At 51.8% G+C, this 20,442-nt stretch overlaps 1 protein-coding gene across 1 annotated transcript; it reads right to left on the bottom strand.

The window, feature by feature from the left end:
• Nucleotides 1–1,935: 1,935 nt before the first annotated feature.
• On the bottom strand, nucleotides 1,936–10,790 carry CEACAM16 (CEA cell adhesion molecule 16, tectorial membrane component). The gene is made up of 6 exons (XM_017852763.1): nucleotides 10,672–10,790; nucleotides 8,504–8,848; nucleotides 7,904–8,182; nucleotides 6,360–6,638; nucleotides 4,084–4,410; nucleotides 1,936–2,029 (listed from the first exon to the last, which is right to left on the bottom strand). Exons 1-6 carry the CDS (start codon nucleotides 10,706–10,708, stop codon nucleotides 2,019–2,021), a joined length of 1,278 nt encoding a protein of 425 aa, XP_017708252.1. The 5' UTR covers nucleotides 10,709–10,790; the 3' UTR covers nucleotides 1,936–2,018.
• Nucleotides 10,791–20,442: the final 9,652 nt, after the last annotated feature.

Below are 20,442 nucleotides of genomic sequence, written 5' to 3' on the forward strand. Positions count from 1 at the left end.
GTACTCTCAATGCTGATAAGCTATCATTTTTCTCTTCAAGGATGGCTGTGGCTATCCCACAGGTTTGATGTATATGATGCTTTTACTGTCATTTGATTCTGGTTGATACCTTGCATTTTAGTTGCTTCTGTAGTCCAAGTGTCACTTTTTTTTTTTTTTTTTTTGAGACGGAGTCTTGTTCTGTCGCCCAGGCTGGAGTGCAGTGGTGTGATCTCAGCTCACTACAACCTCTGCCTCCCAGATTCAAGCAATTCTCCTGCCTCAGCCTCCTGAGTAGCTGGGATTACAGGCGCACACCACCATGCCTGGATAATTTTTGTCTTTTTAGTGGAAACGGGGTTTCACCATATTGATCAGGCTGGTCTTGTACTCCTGACCTCGTGATCTACCCGCCTTCGGCCTCCCAAAGTGCTGGGATTACAGGGTTGAGCCACCATGCCCGGCCCCAAGTGTTACCTTTTATTCGTAAAATGTAACATTTTTTATGAGATGTAGTCTCACTCTGTTGCTCAGGCTGGAGTGCAGTGGTGCCGTCATGGCTCACTGCAGCCTCGAATTCCTGTGCTCCAGTGATCTATAGGTATGCACCACCATGTCTGGCTAATCCCAATGTTATTTAAATTTAAGGAATTTTTTTCAACTCTATAGAAACTTTGGGGGAGATGAGTGTAGCTATTGAATTGGTATCTATAGTTGGTTTCATTTATTTATTTATTTTTAAAAATAGAGAAGGGATTTTGCTGTGTTGCCCAGGTTGGTCTCAAATTTCCGGGCTCAAGCGATTCTCTCACCTTAGCCTCCTAAAGTGTTAGGATTAAAGGCATGGGCCACTGTGCTGGGGCTATATTTGTTGCATTGCTATTTTAAATATTAATAATAAATTGACCTGCTGTGTGAACTTGCATTTGAAGAAAGGGCTCTGAGTCTTTTAAAAATGGTTTGGAAAAGTCTGGTCTACCTCAAGTCCACACCTTTTTACTGATGGGCAAACTGAGGCTCCAGTGAATCCGTGGCAAATGCAGGATTATGATACAGATTTTTAACCCACATTCTGGAGGTCTTTCACCACCCATCACCCCAACTCAACACAATCATCCCCAAAAGGGCCTTTCTCATCCCTGCCCAAACCTGTCTTTCTATTCTAAGCCTGGACTCGGCCATCACCACTCCTGACCAATGCCAAGAGCGGCTTTCCAGTGGGGCATTGCAGCTGGGTGGGGCCTGTGGCTCCCATTAATGACACACTCATTCTGGCCCCCACTTCCCAGCTCTCCACTCCTGGCCTCTACCTCTTCCCCGCTTGCATTCATCCACCCACAGGGTCTTTTCTGTGGCTAGAGAAGGATGGAGATATTTTCAGGGTTGTCAGGTAATGTTTGAGAGACATATAGGGAATCCCAGGACAAAGTTGTGTCTTTGATTAAATGGGTGAGGACTACCAGAAGTTGATGGAAGTCTTCTTGCGAAATATGGTCATTTCCTAAGCACAAGCAGCCCTGTTTTGGGGCCCAGGTGACAAAGTGAGGTGCAGTGTAGGGGAGAGCCATGTCCCACAGAATGCTGGTGCCTCAAGAGGGGCAGTCCTTGGCCAGCTGGGGAGCAGGACTCTCACATATAACCTGGGGCACTGTGGGAGGGGCACAAGGCCCTGGCATCCAGCAGTGGGGTGTGGAGCACAGTGATCTGGGCCCATCCTCCTGCATATGCACACCCAGACTGAGAAAAGTCTTGGGCGGGAAAGGAAATGAGTGTGGCCGCCAGGAAATGGCAGGGCTAGTGGTGGTGGAAGGAGAGGCTGACACACATGTGCATTAACCAGGACTTTTATGGCCTCGGTGGCTCCCCAACAGCTCAGCGAGGGAGTGGGGCCCTGTGGCTCTAGCTCTAGGGTGGAGGCAGGAGAATAGCAGGACCACAGCCTGGCATCCTTGCTGTGGGGGGAGCAGTTCCCACTCAGGGCGAGGACCAGAGGATGGTGCGAAGAGCTCTTCTCTCTGGATGTCTCCAGGGTCACGCTGCTACCCCAGGGCTGTGGGGGCAGATGGGGTGAGGGGACGAAGGAGGCTCTCAGAGAGATGGAGGACCAGGTCCCCAGTGCCCCCACCCCTTCTGCTCCCCTGCCCACCCCGGGCCACCCAGTGACCCAATCCACCCCACGCTCAGCCTGTGCCAGGTTCAGGTTCAGGAAGGTAGCGTTGGTCCTTGTGCGAGGGAGGGAGGTTGACTGTGAGAAGAGAGAATGGGTGAAAAGGAATCCCGAGGCTTTGTCGGGGTGGCCTGCTGCCACTGAACAGCATTCTCCCCTAACACTGACCCAGAAAAACAGAGTTTGATCAGTGAATGGATGAAAGTGGGTGACTGGCAGTGGTTGAGTCCTTGATCCTGGAAATTTCCAGTGATAGGGGAGGCACCATCCCGAACTGAGGGACATGGCTTCTGAGAGTGCTCTAGCTGCTGGGGGAGGCAAGATTCCAGACTTGGGGAATGATCTTATCCCCAGTGTCTGAGAGCTAATGGGGGAAACCTGGACCTACTGTAGGGACATGGACTCATAGACCTCTGGGGATGCTCAGTCAGATGGAGGAGACATGGTCCCTGGCTCTGGGAGCTCCCAGTCTGATGGAGGAGACATGGTCCCTGGCTCTGGGAGCTCCCAGTCTGATGGAGGAGACATGGTCCCTGACTCTGGGAGCTCCCAGTCTGACGGAGGAGACATGGTCCCTGACTCTGGGAGCTCCCAGTCTGATGGAGGAGACATAGCTCTTGCCTCTGGGAGCTCCCAGTCTGATGGAGGAGACCTGGACCTTGCCTCTGGGAGCTCCCAGTCTGATGGGGGAGACATGGACTGTGCCTCTGGGAGCTCCCAGTCTGATGAAGGAGACCTGGACTATGCCTCTGGGAGCTCCCAGTCTGATGAAAGAGACATGGTCCCTGACTCTGAGAGCTCCCGCTCCCAGTCTGATGGAGGAGACATGGTCCCTGCCTCTGGGAGCTCCCGGTCTGATGGAGGAGACATGGACCCTCACTCCTGGAGCTCCCAGTCTGATGAGGGAAACATAGTCCCTGACTCCAGGAGCTCCCAGTCTGATGGAGGAAACATGTTCTATAACTCTGGGAGCTCCCAGTCTGATGGAGGGGACATAGATCCTGACTCTGGGAGCTCTCAGTCTGATGGAGGAAACATGGAGCTTGACTCTGGGAGCTCCTAGTCTGATGGAGGAGACATAGTTTCTGACTTTAGAAGCTCCCAGTTGATGGGGAGACACGGTTCCCAACATCTGAGAGCTCCCAGTCTGAGGGAGGTGACATGGTCTTCAACATTTGGGAATTCCCAATCCAGTGGAGGAGACATTGTTCCTGACTTCTAAGAGCTCCCAGTCTGATGGAGGAGACATTGCTCCTGACTTCTAAGAGCTCCCAGTTCAATGGGGAGACATGGTGCCCAACATCTGGGAACTTCCATTCTGATGGAGGAGACACAACTTCCACACGTAGAAGCCTCCATCCTAATGGAGTCGACCATCCTTATTTCAGTTTGAAAGAGAAACTCCACCGTCTGATGATAGAAACTTTGCCCTCACGATAATAGAAAGGAGGAGACATGATCCCCATTGCATAGGATCTCCCAGTCTGATTCATCCTTACTCTATGCCTGCAGTCTGATAGGAGAGGTAAACTCCCATCATTAACCCATTTCCCCAATATGGACCCTATGTTTTAGGGTCCACCTGTCTGCAGGAAAGAGGATGCTCCACCATCAGACTATGCCTTCTCTTTTAAAACCTTCAGTCTGCTGTACCTCTTATTTGAGAAAGAAGGCATGGGGGTCCCCTTTATCAACCCTCAGTCTGATGGAGGAGGCCAGTCTACCCACAGTGTAGGTCATTAGTTTGATAGAAGAGGCAGAGCCCTATTTGGGGACTCCCAAGTTAGACGGAGGAGACAAGGCCTCTTCCTTCAGTCTGATAGGGGAGGGATATCCATCTTTGGTCTATGTCCCCCAGCCTGATGGAGGAAGCAAAGGCTCCTTTTGGGAGCCCTTGTCTAAAAAGGGGCATGCCTTGCCCTTTCCCACACACTCACGGGCCACCTGCAGCTCCACTTCCAGTGTCTCGGTCTTGCCCTGCAGTGTGACGGTCTTGAGTGTGTAGCGGCCAGTGTCTGTGAGGTTCAGCTTTTGCACCAACAGTGAGCAGTTGGGGAAGCCCACCTCCCGGCCTGTGTGCGCGGGGCCTGCAATCCAGGTTCCTGATGGCAGCTGGCTGAGCAGCCGGTTGGGCTCGGAGGCAGGCCCGCGGTACCAGGCGTAGACCAGCAGGTCCTTGGGGTAGCCCTGCACGGTCAGCGTCACGTCCTGGCCCTCCATTGGCTTGGTGGGCACGGGCACGATCATCATGGCAACTGCTGCAGCTGGGGAAAGAGCGAAGGGGCTGGGTCAGCTTGGCCTGCATCTGGCATCGTGTCCCCCTCCCATCCCCTGCTGGCCTCCCCCCAGTTGCCTGGCACTCCCCTTGTAGGGTGCTGGGAAGGAGACTGAGGAAGGAGGTGACTTGTGTCGTGGTGGAGGTGGATTCTGGGTCCCAATAGTGTCTGCTAGGGGACTGTGTCTCCCCTATCAGACTACAAATTCCCAGCCTTTGAGAGGTGTCTCTCCCATCAAACTGGAAGACCCTGGAGGGTTGGGTCATGTCTCCTCCATCAGAATGGAAATTCCCAAAATATAGGGGCCATGTCTCCCCTATCAGAGTGGAAATCCCAGAAAATGGGGACCGTGTCTTCCCCATGTGATGGTTGGGACTTGTGTCTGTCAGACGGAGAGACCCCAGAATGTGTAAACCATAGCTCCTCCATCTAGAGGGTGGGAGGCCATGTCTCCTCCATCAGATTGAAAATTCCTACAAGGTGGCAGCACTGTTTCCTCCATCAGATTGAGAAATTCTAAGTTGTTGCTGGGTTTTTCCAATCAAGCTGGGGAGCCTAGAAGTTAGAAGGAAATGTCTATTCTATCAGGCTGGAAATTCCTAGAAAGTGGGGACCTGTACTCCTCCATCAGATTAGGAGTACCCCAAAGGTGGATACCCCATCAGACTAGGAATGCTAAAAAAACAGGGCCATGTCTCCTGGAGACCAAGTCTCCCCATCAGAAGGAAAATTCTCCCCAAGTGCACACTGTGTCTCCTCCATCTGACTAGGAGCCCACTGAGGGTGAGTTGTCGTATCTCCCTCATTACTGGTTGGAAGCTCATGGAGGATGAGGCATTGCCTCTCCTCTTTGAGCAGCAATTCCTTGAATAAGGGAGCCACGTTTCCCTGTCCCAGGACCGTCTCTCCAAGGACAGAGGCCATGTCTCCTCCATCTGATTAGTCTCCTTTTCTTCTGTCTCTCTCCCAGCACCTGCCACAGAGTTGCTGACAGTACTAGAAGCCCTTGGGAGCAGTGTATCCACTCCCTGAACATACCTGCATACCTTGGACACCCCCCATCTTGGCCTGCACAGGCAGGGCTTGGGGTAGTGCCTGAGGTCATCTGGTCCATCCCCCTGTCTCCCGTCAAGACCAGCTGCCAAAGCCCCAGGTGAGTGGAGCGGGAGGCACACTTACCTCTGGGGATGCCATTTCAGCTTTGGGTGAAAATCCACCCCTTGGATGAGACCCAGCCTGTTAGTGGGAGGGAGGGAAGGACCATTTCCCACTGTCCCCCGGGGATGATGGCCACTTGGGAAGGAACTGAGGTGGAATTAATGAGGCCTTAATATTCAAAGCCGCCATCCCCGGAAGATGAGAAAATGTTGCCTGAGGATTGCAATGGCTCTGAAATGACAACCACCTGCACTGCCCCAGCCCTCAGGTCATTTTAGGACAGAAGCAAGATGACAATGCCTCCCCAGCTGTTTCTCCATTTGCCAGCAGTTGGCTGTGATTCTCCAGTTGTGTGTGTGTGTGTGTGTGTGTGTGTGTGTGTGTGTGTGTGCCCGTCATCTGAGTCAGATAACTGGGTAGTCTAGTTGGCTGCACAGAATTTCAGCTGTCTGTGTGGTAGGGGGGTAGGTCAAGCCCCTAAGCAGCTGGTGACTGAATTTAGAACAGTGGCACCCACCTGAAGTGACATCTGAGTGATTTTCCACTCTGTCAACCCACAATGGTTTGCCATTTGTTCTCCAGGTGAGCAGGACATGGGTTGTCTCCCTTTAGACCCAGATGCAAAGCGATCCACTTGATATGCCACTTTGTCACAGCTCATCAATGAACTGTGAATCTACTATGTTCCAATTCTCTTTTGGGCAAATGGTGGGTTAACCCTCACAGCCTGATGAGGCCTCCATGGGGATTGGGGGGTGGTCAGGCTGGGGGTGACTCACCAGAGAGCTTGACCACGACTGAGGCAGATCCAGATAGCAGGGTCTTGGTGTTCTTCGCAATACATGTGTACGTCCCCTCCTGGGCAGCTGTCATACTGCTGATGTTGATGTGGTCTTGACCATTCTTTAGGGCCTGCCCATTGAAGGCCCACACATACTCGGGCTCTGGGCAGGACCTGGACACGCACCATAGGGTGAGGGACGTGTTGAAGTCAACTTTGATGGTGCAGCCTGTGCGGGTGGTGGAATCCTGGAGGATGGCCACACGTTCTGGGCCAACTGTGAGGGCAGGAGGGAGAGATGGGGCAGTATAGGGAAGGAGGAGTGGAGGTGGGAACCCCTGGTTTTCTCTCCACCAGGCTAGGTCCCTGGGAATATCTTGGCCTAGTGAAGGGGAAAAAAAAGCTCTGGCCTTAACTCTAACTTGTTCTGGGATCTTGAGAATCACTCCCTCTCAGAGCATCTCAGCTTTCTGTTCTGTAAAAAGAATGTGTTGGGCCAGATAACTTTTCAAGGTATTTTTGAAATCTATGGCTCCATTGACAAATAAAAAAAGCCTAAATGATTTTTTGTTTTTTTCTGACACAGCCATTCTAAGAGTGTAGAATTCTAGGGCTTCAAGAATTGGTGCTTCTAGGTTCTAAGGTTCTAGAAATCTATGTTTCCAAGATTCTAGACTCTAAGATTTCAGGATTAGATTCTAAGATTCTAAGAAATTCTGCATCTAGAGGTTCTAAGATTCTCAGAGTCTGGAATTCAGTGCTTCTGAAGTCCAGAATTCTCTGGTTGTAGGATTCTAGGATTCTAGGCACTAAGTTTTTCTACATCACGGGTCCTCATGTACCTCGGTGATTTATTTTCCCAGGATTCCACACTGCACATCTGCTGCCCCTGGGAATGACTGCATGCTTTGGTTATATTGTTAAATTTTGTGTGCCCTCCCATTACACTATTTCCTCCCCCGCTCCCTTTTCAAACCAACTGGCCCTGTTTCCTTTCTCTGCAGATACTGCTCCTAACTGAAGGAGTATTCAATAGTAAAGGTGGTCTGTAGAGTCCTTTAGGATATGGGGCAAGTATATGTTTTTTTCTTCCTTTCTTTCTTTCTTTTTTTTTTTTTTGAGACAGCATCTTGCTCTGTCGCCCAGGCGGGAGTGCAGTGGTGCAATCATAGCTCACTGCACCTGCAACTTCGGCCTCTGGGGCTCAAGCCTCCTGAGTGGCTGGGACTACAGGCATGTGCCACCATACCTGGCTACTTTTTATGTTTTCGGTAGAGACGGGATTTTGCTATATTGCCCAGGGTGGTCTCAAACTTCTGGGTTCAAGTGATCCTCCTACCTAGGCCTCCCAGAGTGCTGGGATTACAGGCATGAGCCACTGTGCCTGGCCAGGGCAAGTGCACTTTAAGAGGGGCCCCTGGTCCCCAACCCCAGCTTGCCTGCTGACTCACTGTGTGACCTTGGGCCCCCTCTCCTGGCCTCGGTTTCCCCATCCATGAGGTTTGGACACTGGGTATCTCTGGTGGGGCCAGGAGGACTCACAGTACACGGTCAGGTTGATGGGCTCACTGCGGCTGGCACTGACCGCGTTCCACACCTCACATTGATAGGCACCGGCCTCCTCCCGGCGGATGCCATGCCTGGCCAGCACCCGGCCGTCGGGGGACAGGCCCAGGCGGAGAGCGATGGGCAGGGCCCCACCATTGAAGAACCAGCGGACCTCGGCTGTGGTGCTGGGGCTGCCGCACATAAGGCGCAGGGTGTCTCGACGCTCCACCAGTGCCGTGCTGTTGGCCAAGACTGTGGGCTGGGCCAGGATCTCTGTGGAGGCAAGAGACAGAGGGGGAGGGGGCCGGGCACTGCCTGCTCCGAGGGCCTTCCCTTCCCCAGACAAGGGGCATGGCCGGATTGTGGCTGTGCCCCTACACCCTCAGCCGGAGGGACAAAGAATGGGTTTAGGAGGCAGGTCTAATCCTGGAGGCCATCCTGAAGGAGATGAGCATTTTGAGGTTATTTTAGAAACTTTTTCACTGATGGTTTAAACATTTGTTGGATTTTTTTTTTTTTTTTTTTTTAAGAAGGATTGAGAAGAAGGTTGGAAGGCCCGGCTGGGGCAGAGGCGGGTGTTGGGGGGTGTCTCACCATAGACCTGCATGTGTCCGTAGCCCACCTCAGTCTGAAACTGCCTGTTGTACGTCTGCAGGATGTAGGTGCCTGAGTGCCGGGGCAGGACGCCCTGGATGTCCAGGCTGCCATCGGGGCGCACAGCCTCCTGCCCCGTGTGGGCCGGGCCAGGAGTTTCATCGCCTGTGCTCACGATGTAGCTGGCCACCAGGTACGATACGCTGAGTGTGGGCCCCGCATACCAGTTGTAGGCGAGCAGTTCCCCCGAAAGCCCATGGACAACCAGCGTGACGTTGTCCCCTTCAGTCGGCTGGGCAGGCTCCAGGGTGATAGAGATCTCAGCCCCCACATTCAGGAATGTGGCTGAGGAAGAGGAGTCAGAGGGGTTGGATGAGGCAGGTTTGATCAGTTGCCCCATTTGACAGAAGAAGAGACTCAGGCTCGGGGCACGTTCCCAGCCCAATGTCCTTCTATGTAAACGAGGACAGGCAAAACCAGGATTTGAACCTGCAACTCTCTGACTCTCAACATCTCAACCACCTAATCTTTCTGGGAGTTTATCTGAGTGGCTTTGAATACACTGTCTTTCTCTGTGTTTCTGTTCTTCCAAATCTCACATGGGGATGACAGGCCTACCTGCCTTACAAGGGTGTAAGGATCCTGTACACATAACACATTTAGAATGCCTGGTATACAGTAAATGCCCAATACATGTTAGTCAGATGCAGGAGCTCAGTCCCAGGGAGGGACTCAGTCCCAGGGAGGGAGCGATGTGTTGTGAGGATTGGGTTTGATGGACTGTGCTGAGGATCTAGCATCACATCTTGCATACAGCAAGTGCTCAGACCACAGGACCTGTGGCTTTAAGCAGGACCCAAAGGGTTTTCCCATCGTGACAGTCACCAAACCAAGTCTCACGAGATTCGGCTGCGTATCCAGCCCAGCTAATTGTATGGCCCCACGTAGGACGTCAGGGCCTGCCCCCGGGTCCTGACTCCCAGTCTGGGGCTCTTCCTCTGCCTCTCCAAGCTCGCCTACAGTGGAAAGCAGGGGTAAGATGAGCACACTCCATCCCTTTCCTTCTCAACCAAGCAGATCAGCCCCAAGCCTGATGAGATGGTCTGGGCTGCTTGGGTTTGAATGACGTGTGGTTGCCTGGAACAGGCGGCTGTGACAGTGCTCACGTAAAAAGGACTTACATGGCTGGCCAGCTTTCTAGTACTTTCCAGGCTCTTAGAGTGTGGCTAGGAGTGAGGGGCTAGCCCTCAGACCTGCCTTTCTGGCTGTGTGACAGCAGCCAATGATTTCATTTTTCTGAGCCTCATTTTCTCCCTATGAAATGGGGGTTCATGTGTGGGCCTCCCTCATAGGTGGTTTGGGGTATTTTTTAGAAATGGAGTCTTGTTCTGTTGCCCAGGCTAGAGTGTGGTGGTGCAATCTTGGCTGACTGCAATCTCTACCTCCTGGGTTCAAGTGATTCTCCTGCCTCAGCTTCCCAAGCAGCTGGAACTACAGGCATGGGCCACCACACCTGGCTAATTTTTTGTATTTTAGTAGAGATGGGGTTTTACTATGTTACCCAGGTTGATCTTGAACTCCTGACCTCAGGTGATCCACCCACCTCGGCCTCCCAAAGTGCTGAGGTTACTGGCGTGAGCCACCGTGCCCGGCCCCTCATAGGTGCTTTTAAACACATGAGAAGCTCTCAGAACAGCTCCGGGCACACAGCAGATATTGTGCTGCTTATAATGATCTTTACATGACTCTGTCAGCGAGGCCTATTTCACAGGCACACAGAGGCTGAGAAGGGAAAGGCAACTGCCCCAAGCTGTATCTTCCGGGAGAAACAGCTTCTGGGAAGAGTTTAGCCTCGTCAAGGCTTCCATAGCTGATAAAACAGAAACCCGCAGGAATGAAGGAGCAACAGCAGCTCCCTTGTCCTGGCTCATGCCCTGGGCTTAGAAACCTCCAAAGCCCACCCTGAAAACCTCTCCGGATAGCTGTCCCCAGCCTGCCCACTGCAGGCGCCTCTTGGAGGGGTGGACTGTGCCAGTGTGAAGCAGGGCTGCCTCCCTCCCTATCACGCTGGACTTTTGCTCACACCTTCCCTCTTTCAGACTGGGGGTCCCCTCCCCTCCCGGGGTCCTCAAGGGACTGAGGTGCTGGGGGGTGCCATTCTCGCTCACCACTGAGGAGCAGCCAGCTGTACCCAGTCAGCGCCATCTTTCACCCCAAACCGAGTCTTGGAGATGGTGGCGTTGAAGTCCCAGTGCTCAGACTCCCTCCCTGGTTGGGGCTCGGCTCCGTCTGCCGCAGGACCTGGGAGGGTTTGGTGATTTGGAGCCAGGGGAGATCACCTGAATTTGGAGGGATCGAGTCACCAAGGATCTGGGGCCCAGTTTGGGTACCAGGGTGGGTGTGGCGGGCACTGGCCAGAGGCCGTGACCTGGGCAGGCCTCCTGGGGCAGCCGCCTAACCCTCTTTGTGCCGAGGGCCCGGATTTGGTACTGGGAGAGGAACCAGGTCGCCAAGAAGAGAGGAAAAGTAGGGGAAGATTTTCAGGTAGTTCTTACTGACCACCCAGGCCCATGGCCTCCTCAGAGAGCTTGGGAATCACCAAGGAATAAAATCAGTAAAAAGTCACTGCACCTTTCCCAGCCCCACTCAGTGCAGGGGACCTGTAGCTGTTATATCAGTGGATGGCAAAACAACCCTGTAAAGTGGGCACTTTTCGGACTCCCCCTTTGCAGACTGAGATGTGCCAGGTGGGGACTCCCACTTGTCCAGGTTCCTGCAGGGAGAGGGGATTTGAGCCCTGTTCTGTGTGCAAACTCAGATAGAAGGGCAGGAGGCTGTATGGCTACATGTTTTCTTTGGGGCTCTCCTTCTTGTTGGCTTCCTGCAAAGTGCTCAGAAATTCACATTCTCTTTCTCCCTCTTTGGAGGCCTTGTTTTCCCCTCTCTGTCAAATGGGCATATTCGGAGGCTTTGGGGCCAAGGACAGCTGAGTTTTGATACTGGCTCTACACTTACCCAAAGTGGGGCTGGGGACTGTCCCTTATTGAGACTCCATTTATTATTCTGAAAAATAGAGATGATGGCTGGGTGTGGTGGCTCATGCCTGTCATCCCAGTACTTTGGGAGGCCGAGGCGGGCGGATTATTTGAGGTCAGGAGTTCGAGACCAGCCTGGCCAACATGGCGAAACCCTGTCTCTACTAAAAATAATAATAATAAAAATAGCCAGGTGTGGTGGCAGGTGCCTGTAGTCCCAGCACTTTGGGAGGCCGAGACAGGCAGATCACCTGAGGTAAAGAGTTTGCAACCAGCCTGACCAACATGGCGAAGCCCCATATCTATTAAAAATACAAAAGTTAGCAGGGTGTGGTGGCCCATGCCTATAATCCCAGCACTTTCAGTGGCCGAGGCAAGAGGATCATGAGGTCGGGAGTTCGAGACCAGCCTGGCCAATATAGTGAAACCTTGTCTCTACTAAAAATATAAAAAATTAGCTGGGCGTGGTGGTGGGCGCCTGTAGTCCTAGCTACTCGGGAGGCTGAGGCAGGAGAATCTCTTGAACCTGGGAGGCAGAGGTTGCAGTGAGCTGAGATCTCGCCACTGCACTCCAGCCTAGGCAACAGAGTGAGACTCCGTCTCAAACAAAAACAAAAACAAAAAATAAAAGTTAGCTGCTCATGGTGGCACATGCCTGTAATCCCAGCTACTAGGGAGGCTGAGGTAGGAGAATCACTTGAATCCAGGAGGCAGAGGTTGCAGTGAGCCAAGATCGTACCATTGCCCTACAGGCTGGGTGATAGAGCAAGATTCCATTTCAAAAACAAACAAAAAAGTATAGATGATATGGACCTTACTTCAGGGTTGTTGACAGCAGTTAGTGAGATGCTACAAGTCAGGGATTTAAGCCAGGACCTGGTGGACGCGGATCTGATTGGTGTAACTGTTATTAAAAGTATAGGCTCTGGCTGGGCGTGAGTTCAAGACCAGCCTGGCCAACATGGTGAAACCCTGTCTCTACTAAAAATATAAAAATTAGCCGGGTGTGGTGGCGAGCACCTGTAATCCCAGCTACTTGGGAGGCTGAGGCAGGAGAATCGCTTGAACCCTGGGCAAAAGAGTGAAACTCCGTCAAAAAAAGTATAGGCTCTGGACATAGTTCCAGTGTTTCCTACCTCCAGGACCCTGGGCAATTTATGGAATCTGCCAGGCTTCAGTTTCCTTATTTGTAAAATGGGGAAAACAATAGTATTCATATCACAGGGCTGTTGTAAGGATTAAGTAGATACACGTGTGAAGTATGGTACTTCCCACGACTGGCACAGAGTAAATGCTCAGTAAATCACTCATTCATTTATTGGACAAATATTGAATGAGCACCTATTGTTTGCCAGGTGCTGTTCTAGGTGCTGAGGATGCAGCCGTGCACAAGACAGATGAAATCCATGTCCGTGGGGGGCCGACATTTGGGGAGTAAGTAAAGGAAAGGTAAATTTCTTCCACGTCAGATTGAAAAATAAAGTCAGAAAGGGGATTTGCCATTTTATTTTTTGTAGAGATGGGGTCTCGCTATGTTGCCCTGGCTGGTCTCAAAAACTCTTGGCCTCAAGTGATCTTCCCACCTTGGCCTCCCAGAGTACTGGGATTACAGGCGTGAGCCACTGCCCCTGGCCTAGTTTGCTACTTTAAATTGGGGTGGAGGGAGGGTACCAGGGAAGGTGTCTCTGAGATGATGCTGGGCGGGAGCCGAGGGGGTTGTGGTGCTAGAGCTGCTGATAGCTGTGTTTTTATCACCCACATCCTGATGGCTTCTGAGTCCTGGTTCCTCTGAGGCCTCCACAGCCTGCTTCTGGGCAGGGGGCCACATCTGTGCTCACCTGTCCTGGTTTGCCTCCAGCACTGTGTCCTAGGCTGCCCTCACGGGGTAGGGCACTGACAAGCGGGAGGAGGCCCTGAGGAAGCGTGGGTGAGGCCAGGTGAGAGGCACAGAGAGCTTCCTGGCACCTCCTGCTGCCCCCTGCTCACCTGTGACCTCACCTCACCCTTCTCCATCCTGGCCCAGAGCCCTGGGACCTCATCCCAGTATCAATCAGGATGCCTCCCCGATGTCCCTGGGCACCTCTCACTCACCTTGTCCCAAACTGACCTGGGCGTCTTCCCACAGAAGTGTTTCTTCTCCTAGTTTCCTTATCAGGGAAGGCGCCACTACCCACCTCATCACTGGAAAAAGTGACCTGGGGCCTCCTCTCTGATGCCTCCCCCTACTCCCCGAACATGCCACCCCTTCTGGCAACTGACTCTAAGTATATCTTCTCTCCATCCCTGAATCCCCCGCCCTGGTCTAGGTGACCACCCCACCAGCCCACCTTGCGTGGGTTCTCCTGTCTCCCCACCAGCCTCCTCCCTAGTCTCTGGCTCTGGTCTCCCCCACTCCCATTGCCCCTCCACATGGCAGACAGAGGCTCTTTCTAAAACAAAAACCTGCCACTGCCCCTCCCTGCTCAGAACCTGCTGTGGCTCCCCCAGTGCCCTTGGGAGGAAGCCCAGGTTCCTCGCTGTGGCCCAGGAGGTCCTGCTTGGCCTGACTCCTGCCCACCTGACCAGCTACATGGAACACCCCTTGCTTCTGGGAACCCTCTGCTTCAGTTCTTCTGTCTCACTTGCACTCTACCCAGAATATCCCTGCTTCCCTCTGCTCTATTCCACTGCCTTCCCCAAACCCCCTCCTCCAGGAAGCCCTCCTGGACTCCAAGGCCTGGAATTCTCTGTCCCAGCCCTGACTGCCTTGGGTTCTCGCTGTCTGAGTCTGGGTCTTTTCCCCGCCCTGGCCTGGGAGCCTCAGCTGGGCAGGGCTGGACTGTCACCACTGTGTCCTCAGCACTGCCCAGCAAATCGCCTGGCAAGAGCAGGGGCTCTGAGCATGTTTGTGGAACTGGACACCAGGTGTAGATGACACAGAGAGAGAAGTCTTCAGAGAGGCTCAGGTTCCTTGTGATCTGCTGTCTGCCTGCAGAGTGTGACCAGGCTGGGCTCTAGAGGCACTGCAGCGTCACACCCACCCTTTCCAGTCTCTTAGGCTGAAGCAGGTTTCCGAACCCCTTTCAGCCTCCCCTTATCTTGGGCAGGGCAGCGGGGGCCATAATATTTGCTCAGGGATCTGACCTCAGGGTGTGGCTTCCTGTGCCAGCCTGGCAACGCCTGAAATTGACTCTGGCTGGGCCTGGAGAGGTTGTTCTTGGGGAGAAAGGACCAAATGTTCTCTTAATTCCTGACCCTAGAAAGAGCACCCAGGCAGCCAGGTGTGGTGGCTCACACCTATAATCCCAGCACTTTGAGAGGCTGAGGTGGTTGGATCACCTGAGGTCAGGAGTTCGAGAGCAGCCTGACCAACATGGAGAAGCCCCATCTCTACTAAAAAAAAAAATACAAAATTAGCCAGGCATGGTGACTGGCACCTGTAATCCCAGACACTCAGGAGGCTGAGGCAGGAGAATCACTTAAGCCCGGGAGTCAGAGATTGCTGTGAGCCGAGATCGCACCACTGCACTCCAGCCTGGGTGACAGAGTGAGACTCCGTCTCAAAAAAAAAAAAAAAAAAAAAGAAAGAAAGAAGAAATAAAAAAGAGCACCCAGGCTTCCATGCAGGCTTCCATGCAGGAGAGAGGAGAGGAGGCAGGTGGATTGGAGAAGCCCCAGACCTTTCCATAGGCTGTTCCCTGTGCCTGGATACTCGTCCCCACCCTCCTCACCTTATTCATTTGGGTTTTTCCAAGCCATTCAATCATTTAACAAATATTTATCAAGCATGGACTATGTACCAGGCTGTTTGCAAAGGCACATCCTTTCCTTTGTTGGGCTAAATCCTATTGGAGGGAGATGGGCAATAATAATTAAAAAAAAAAAAAAAAAAAAAAAACACCCTGATATGGTATTTAATGCCAGGCAGAGATAAAAGCTATAAAAAGTAAAATAGGTCAGGTGCAGTGGCTCACGCCTGTAATCCCAGCACTTTGGGAGGCCATGGTGGGCGGATCGCTTGAGGCCAGGAGTTTGAGACCAATCTGGGCACCATAGTGATATCCTATCTCTACAAAAAACATAATAATTAGCCGGGCGTGGTGGTGTGCACCAGTAATTCCAGCTACTTGGGAGTCTTAGGTGGGAGAATCGCTTGAGCCCAAGAGGCAGAGATTGTAGTAAACTGAGATTGCACCACTGCACTCCAGCCTGGGCAACAGAGCGAGATCGTGTCTCAAAATAAATAAAATCAAATAAAATAGGGCAAGTGGATAGAGAGGAGCGGGGGTTGCTGTTTTAGTTTGGGAGGTGGTGGTGGTGGCGCTTTCTGGCTTGAAGGAGGTGACAGAGGAGGGAGCCTGTGGGTGTGTGGGAGGGCGGTGTTTTTGGTAGAAGGTACAAGTGAATTCAACGCCCTGGGGCAGGAGGGGCTTTGATGAGCATAAGGACATCAGGGAGCCTGGTGTGGCTGGAGCTGAGTGAGGGGCAGGGGAAAGTGGGAGAAGGTGGTCAGAGGGGGACCAGCCACCTAGAGCTTTTCTGGAGGGGAGGGAGTGAAGGTCAGAGTTAGGGGGATAGAGGCCAGCAGAGAGTGCCAGGGTTCTCTGGGGACCCTAACGGGACCTGGTTAGGGGTTCCTTCCTCTCTCTGCACCTCATTTTTCCCTTCAGGAAAGTGGGAAGGGGTTGGACTTGATTTAGAATGATGGTTAGGCCTGGGTCAGGCATGGTGCCTCACTCCTATAACCCCAGCATTTTGGGAGGTTGAGGTGTGAGGATTGCTTGAGCTCCGGAGTTTCAGACCAGCTGGGGGAACATAGTGAGTACCATCTCTACCAAAATAAAATAAAAGACGAAATAAATAAAAAGAAAGGCCGGGCACAGTGGCTCACGCCTATAATCCCAGCACTTTGGGAGGCCAAGGCGGGCGGATCACCTGAGGTCAGGAGTTCGAGACCAGCCTGACCAACATGGAGACATCCTGTCTCTACTAAAAATGCAAAATTAGTGGGGCGTGGTGGCGCATGCCTGTAATCCCAGCGACTGGGGAGGCTGAGGCAGGAGAGTTGCTTGAACCCAGGAGGCGGAGGTTGCAGTGAGCCGAGATCGCACCATTGCACTCCAGCCTGTGCAACAAGAGCAAAACTCTGTCTCAAAAAAAAAAAAAAAAAAAAAAATTAGCCAGGTGTGGTGGTACATGCCTGTAATTCCAGCTACTCACTTGAACCCAGGAGACGGAAGCTGCAGTAAGTTGTGATTGCGCTACTGCACTCCAGCCTGGGGGACAGAGTGAGACTCTGTCTCAAAAAAAAAAAAAAAAAAAAAAGAATTTTTTAGAATTCTTTTCTCATTCCATTAGAATGGCTAAAACAATTTTTTCTTTTTTTTTTTGAGATGGGAGTTTCACTCTGTCCCCAAGGCTGGAGTGCAGTGGCACAACCTCAGATCACTGCAACCTCTGCCTCCCGGGTTCAAGTGATTCTCCTGCCTCAGCTTCTCGAGTAGCTGGGATTACAGGTGCATGCCACCATACTCAGGTAATTTTTATATTTTTTCAATAGAGATGGGGGTTTCACCAGGTTGCCCAGTCTGGTCTCGAACTCCTGACCTCAAGCGATCTGCCCGCCTCTGCCTCCGAAGGTGCTGGCTGGGATTACAGGCCTGAGCCACTGCGCCAGGCCAATGGTTAAAACAATGTAAAAACCACTTTTTTATTATGGGAAATTTTACACACCCATTGAAAGCAGAGAGAAGTGTCTCCCATAGCAACCACATACCTGTCACTCAGCTCATGAGCAATCTGGTTCCCTCTCCTCACTCACGGCCCACTCCTGTATTATTTGAAAGCAAATCCCAGCCATCAGATCATTTTATAGCTACTTCTGCCTGTATCTTTAAAAGATAAGGACTCATTTTAAAAACACACTCACAATGCCATCATTTCACCAAAACAGTGAACGTAAAAATCAACAATTCCTTAATATCTTCAAATGCTCAGTGTTCGAGTTTTCAGTTGTTCAGAAAAGCCATGATTTCTTTAATAACATCGTAATTCCTTTTGGGCAGCCATCACTCAAATCTAATTTTAGAACACTTTTATCACCCTGGGAAAATTCCCTTCTGCCAGGATCCAAAAGTGGTTCAATATTTTGAAAATTCTGCCTCAGCAGTGAAGTGCTTTTTTCTGACAGAAACTTACCTGGAACCCTAGTGTGTTCAACATATAAACAAAACCTCAACCCATACCTGTCCACACCTCCCCCAGGTACAGGATCCCCATCCAGGGCTGCAGGCAGACCCGGGGTGGGGAGTTGGTGGACGGTGGTGAGGGGGCTGTGTATCCTCTAGTAGTCTATCTACATACATTGACTGTGTGACCCTGGGAATCCGCACAAAGTCTTTTTGCACACAGAGTTGAATCGGGAGGGCAGGGTTTTCCCCGTGAATCATAATGACTCTTGGTCATGGCCCAGCCCACTTCCTTCCCTGCCACCAACTTACTCATTTGTAAAGCAAGGAGCCACAGCCCTGAGAATCTAGGGTGTACCAGGGCTCGTGGGAAGAAGAGGTGGCAGAGGGAAGCAGTGTCCCCTGGTGGGCAGAACTTGGGTGGAGGGCCTGGGAGCCGAGGATGGGCATGGAGGAGCATCTTAGTTCCAGTCAAGGACATTGGTCTCAGCCTAATTAGGCCAAACGTACACACAGTGCCTGAAATTCCACCATCAGTGAGACCTCCTTTGGGTTAAGCATCACTCTCTCCTCTGTGCCCTTTGTAGAGGGCAGACAGCTCTCCTTGGACACACAGACCCTGCGTGAATGGGCACGGGTTTCATCTTGGTTCACCTTCCTTTCAGGTTGGAATGAGCAGAAGACAAAGTTTCGGTGTTAGAAAGACTTTGGTTTCGTTCTCAGCTTGTCCACTGATACCGTGTGACCTCACCTTTTTTTTTTTTTTTTTGAGACAGGGTCTCGCTCTGTCGCCCAGGCTGGAGTGTGGTGGCACAATCACGGCTCACCGCAGCCTCGACCTTTTGGGGTTAAGTAGTCCTTCCACCTCAGTCCCCCAAGCAGCTGGGACCACAGGCACACACCACCACGTCTGGCTAATTTTTAAATTTTTTTGGCCCAGTGTGGTGATTCACGCCTGTAATCCCAGCACTTTGAGAGACTGAGGTGAGTGGATCATTTGAGGTCAGGAGTTCAAGACCAGTGGGGCCAACATGGTAAAACCCCTGTCTCTACTAAAAATACAAAAGTAAGCCGGAAATCGTTTGAACCCAGGAGGCAGAGGTTGCAGTGAGCCGAGATCATGCCACTGCCACTCTAGCCCAGGGTGATGGAGAGAGCGCTCCATCTCAAAATAAATAAATAAATTAAAAGTAAATAAATACTTTTTTATGCGTGCAGACTGGGTCTTGCCATGTTACCCAAGTTCATCTCGCGACTTCCTGACGCCTCAAGAGGTCCTTCTGCTTTGCCTTTTAAGTCGGGGATTTTTTTTTTTTTTTTTTTTTTTTTTTTTTTTTGAGACAGAGCTCGCTGTGTCTACCCAGGCCTGGAGTGCAATGGCCCAGATCTCAGCTCACTGCCAAGCTCCGCGGCCTCCCGGTTTTACGCCCATTCTCCTGCCTCATGGCCTCCGAGGTAGCTGCGGCTACAGGCCGCCCGCCACTCGCGCCGGGCTAGTTTTTTGTATTTTTTAGCTAGAGACGGTAGTCTTCACCGTGCATTAGCAGGATGGTCTCGATCTCCTGACCTCGTATCCGCCCAGTCTCGCCTTCCCAAAGTGCTGGATTACAGGCTTGAGCCACGCGCGCCGGCCAAAGTCCGATTAAAGGCATGAGCCACTCACTGTGCCTGGCCAGCTTCACTTACTTAACCTCAATTTCCTCAATCTGTGAAAATGGGGATAATCTCAGTGTATGATACTTTTGTGGTGCTAAACAGTAATTGTCTGGGTTTTGCCATTACTTTTTTTTTTTTTTTTTTTTTTTTTTTGAGACAGAGTCTTGCTCTGTCACCCAGGTTGGAATGCAGTGGCACCATCTCAGCTAACTGCAACCTTTTACCTTCCGGGTTCAAGCGATTCTCCTACCTCAGCCTCCCAAGAAGCTGGGACTACAGGCACCTGCTACCACGCCCGGCTAATGTTTTATATTTTTAGTAGAGATGGAGTTTCACTGTGTTAGCCAGGATGGTCTCAATCTCCTGATCTCATGATCCACCCGCCTTAGCTTCCCAAAGCGCTGGGATTACAGGTGTGAGTTGTTTTTTTTTTTTTTTTGAGACAGAGTCTGGCACTGTCACCTGGGCTGGAGTGCAGTGGCACCATCTCGGCTGCCTGCAACCTCCACCTCCTGGGTTCAAGCGATTCTTCTGCCTCAGTCTCCCAAGTAGCTGGGATTACAGGCACCTGCCACCACGCCCAGCTAATTTTTGTATTTTTAGTAGAGACTGGGTTTTACCATGTTGACCAGGCTGGTCTTGAACTCCTGACCTTGTGATTTGCCCGCCTCAGCCTCCCAAAGTGCTGAGATTACAGGCATGAGCCATTGCACCTGGCCAATTTGCCATTTCTTTTCTTTTTTTTTTTTTTTGAGATGGAGTTTCACTCTTGTTGCCCAGGCTGGAGTGTAATGGCGCGATCTCGGCTCACCGCAACCTCTGCCTCCTGGGTTCAAGCGATTTTCTTGCCTCAGTCTCCCAAGTAGCTGGGATTATAGGCACGCACCACCATGCCCAGCTAATTTTTAGTAGAGAAGGGTTTTCTCCACGTTGGTCAGGCTGGTCTTGAACTCCCCACGACAGGTGATCTGCCCTCCTTGGCCTCCCAAAGTGCTGGGATTACAGGCGTGAACCATTGCACCTGGCTTGCCATTACTTTTAATGGCAAAACTTCCTTCCAGAACAGTTGTGAGGGTATCAG

This window comes from Rhinopithecus bieti, unplaced genomic scaffold, assembly GCF_001698545.2.
Source record: "Rhinopithecus bieti isolate Rb0 unplaced genomic scaffold, ASM169854v2 scaffold_35865, whole genome shotgun sequence".
Lineage (NCBI taxonomy): Eukaryota > Metazoa > Chordata > Mammalia > Primates > Cercopithecidae > Rhinopithecus > Rhinopithecus bieti.

Bases quoted from the DNA above. Each gene is read 5' to 3' on its own strand.
- CEACAM16 (XM_017852763.1), bottom strand. From the start codon at position 10,708: ATGGCGCTGACTGGGTACAGCTGGCTGCTCCTCAGTG. The intron at 8,849-10,671 runs GTGAGCGAGAAT...CCTCTTCCTCAG, and splicing joins CAGCTGGCTGCTCCTCAGTG to CCACATTCCTGAATGTGGGG. The intron at 8,183-8,503 runs GTGAGACACCCC...TTGCCTCCACAG, and splicing joins CGGACACATGCAGGTCTATG to AGATCCTGGCCCAGCCCACA.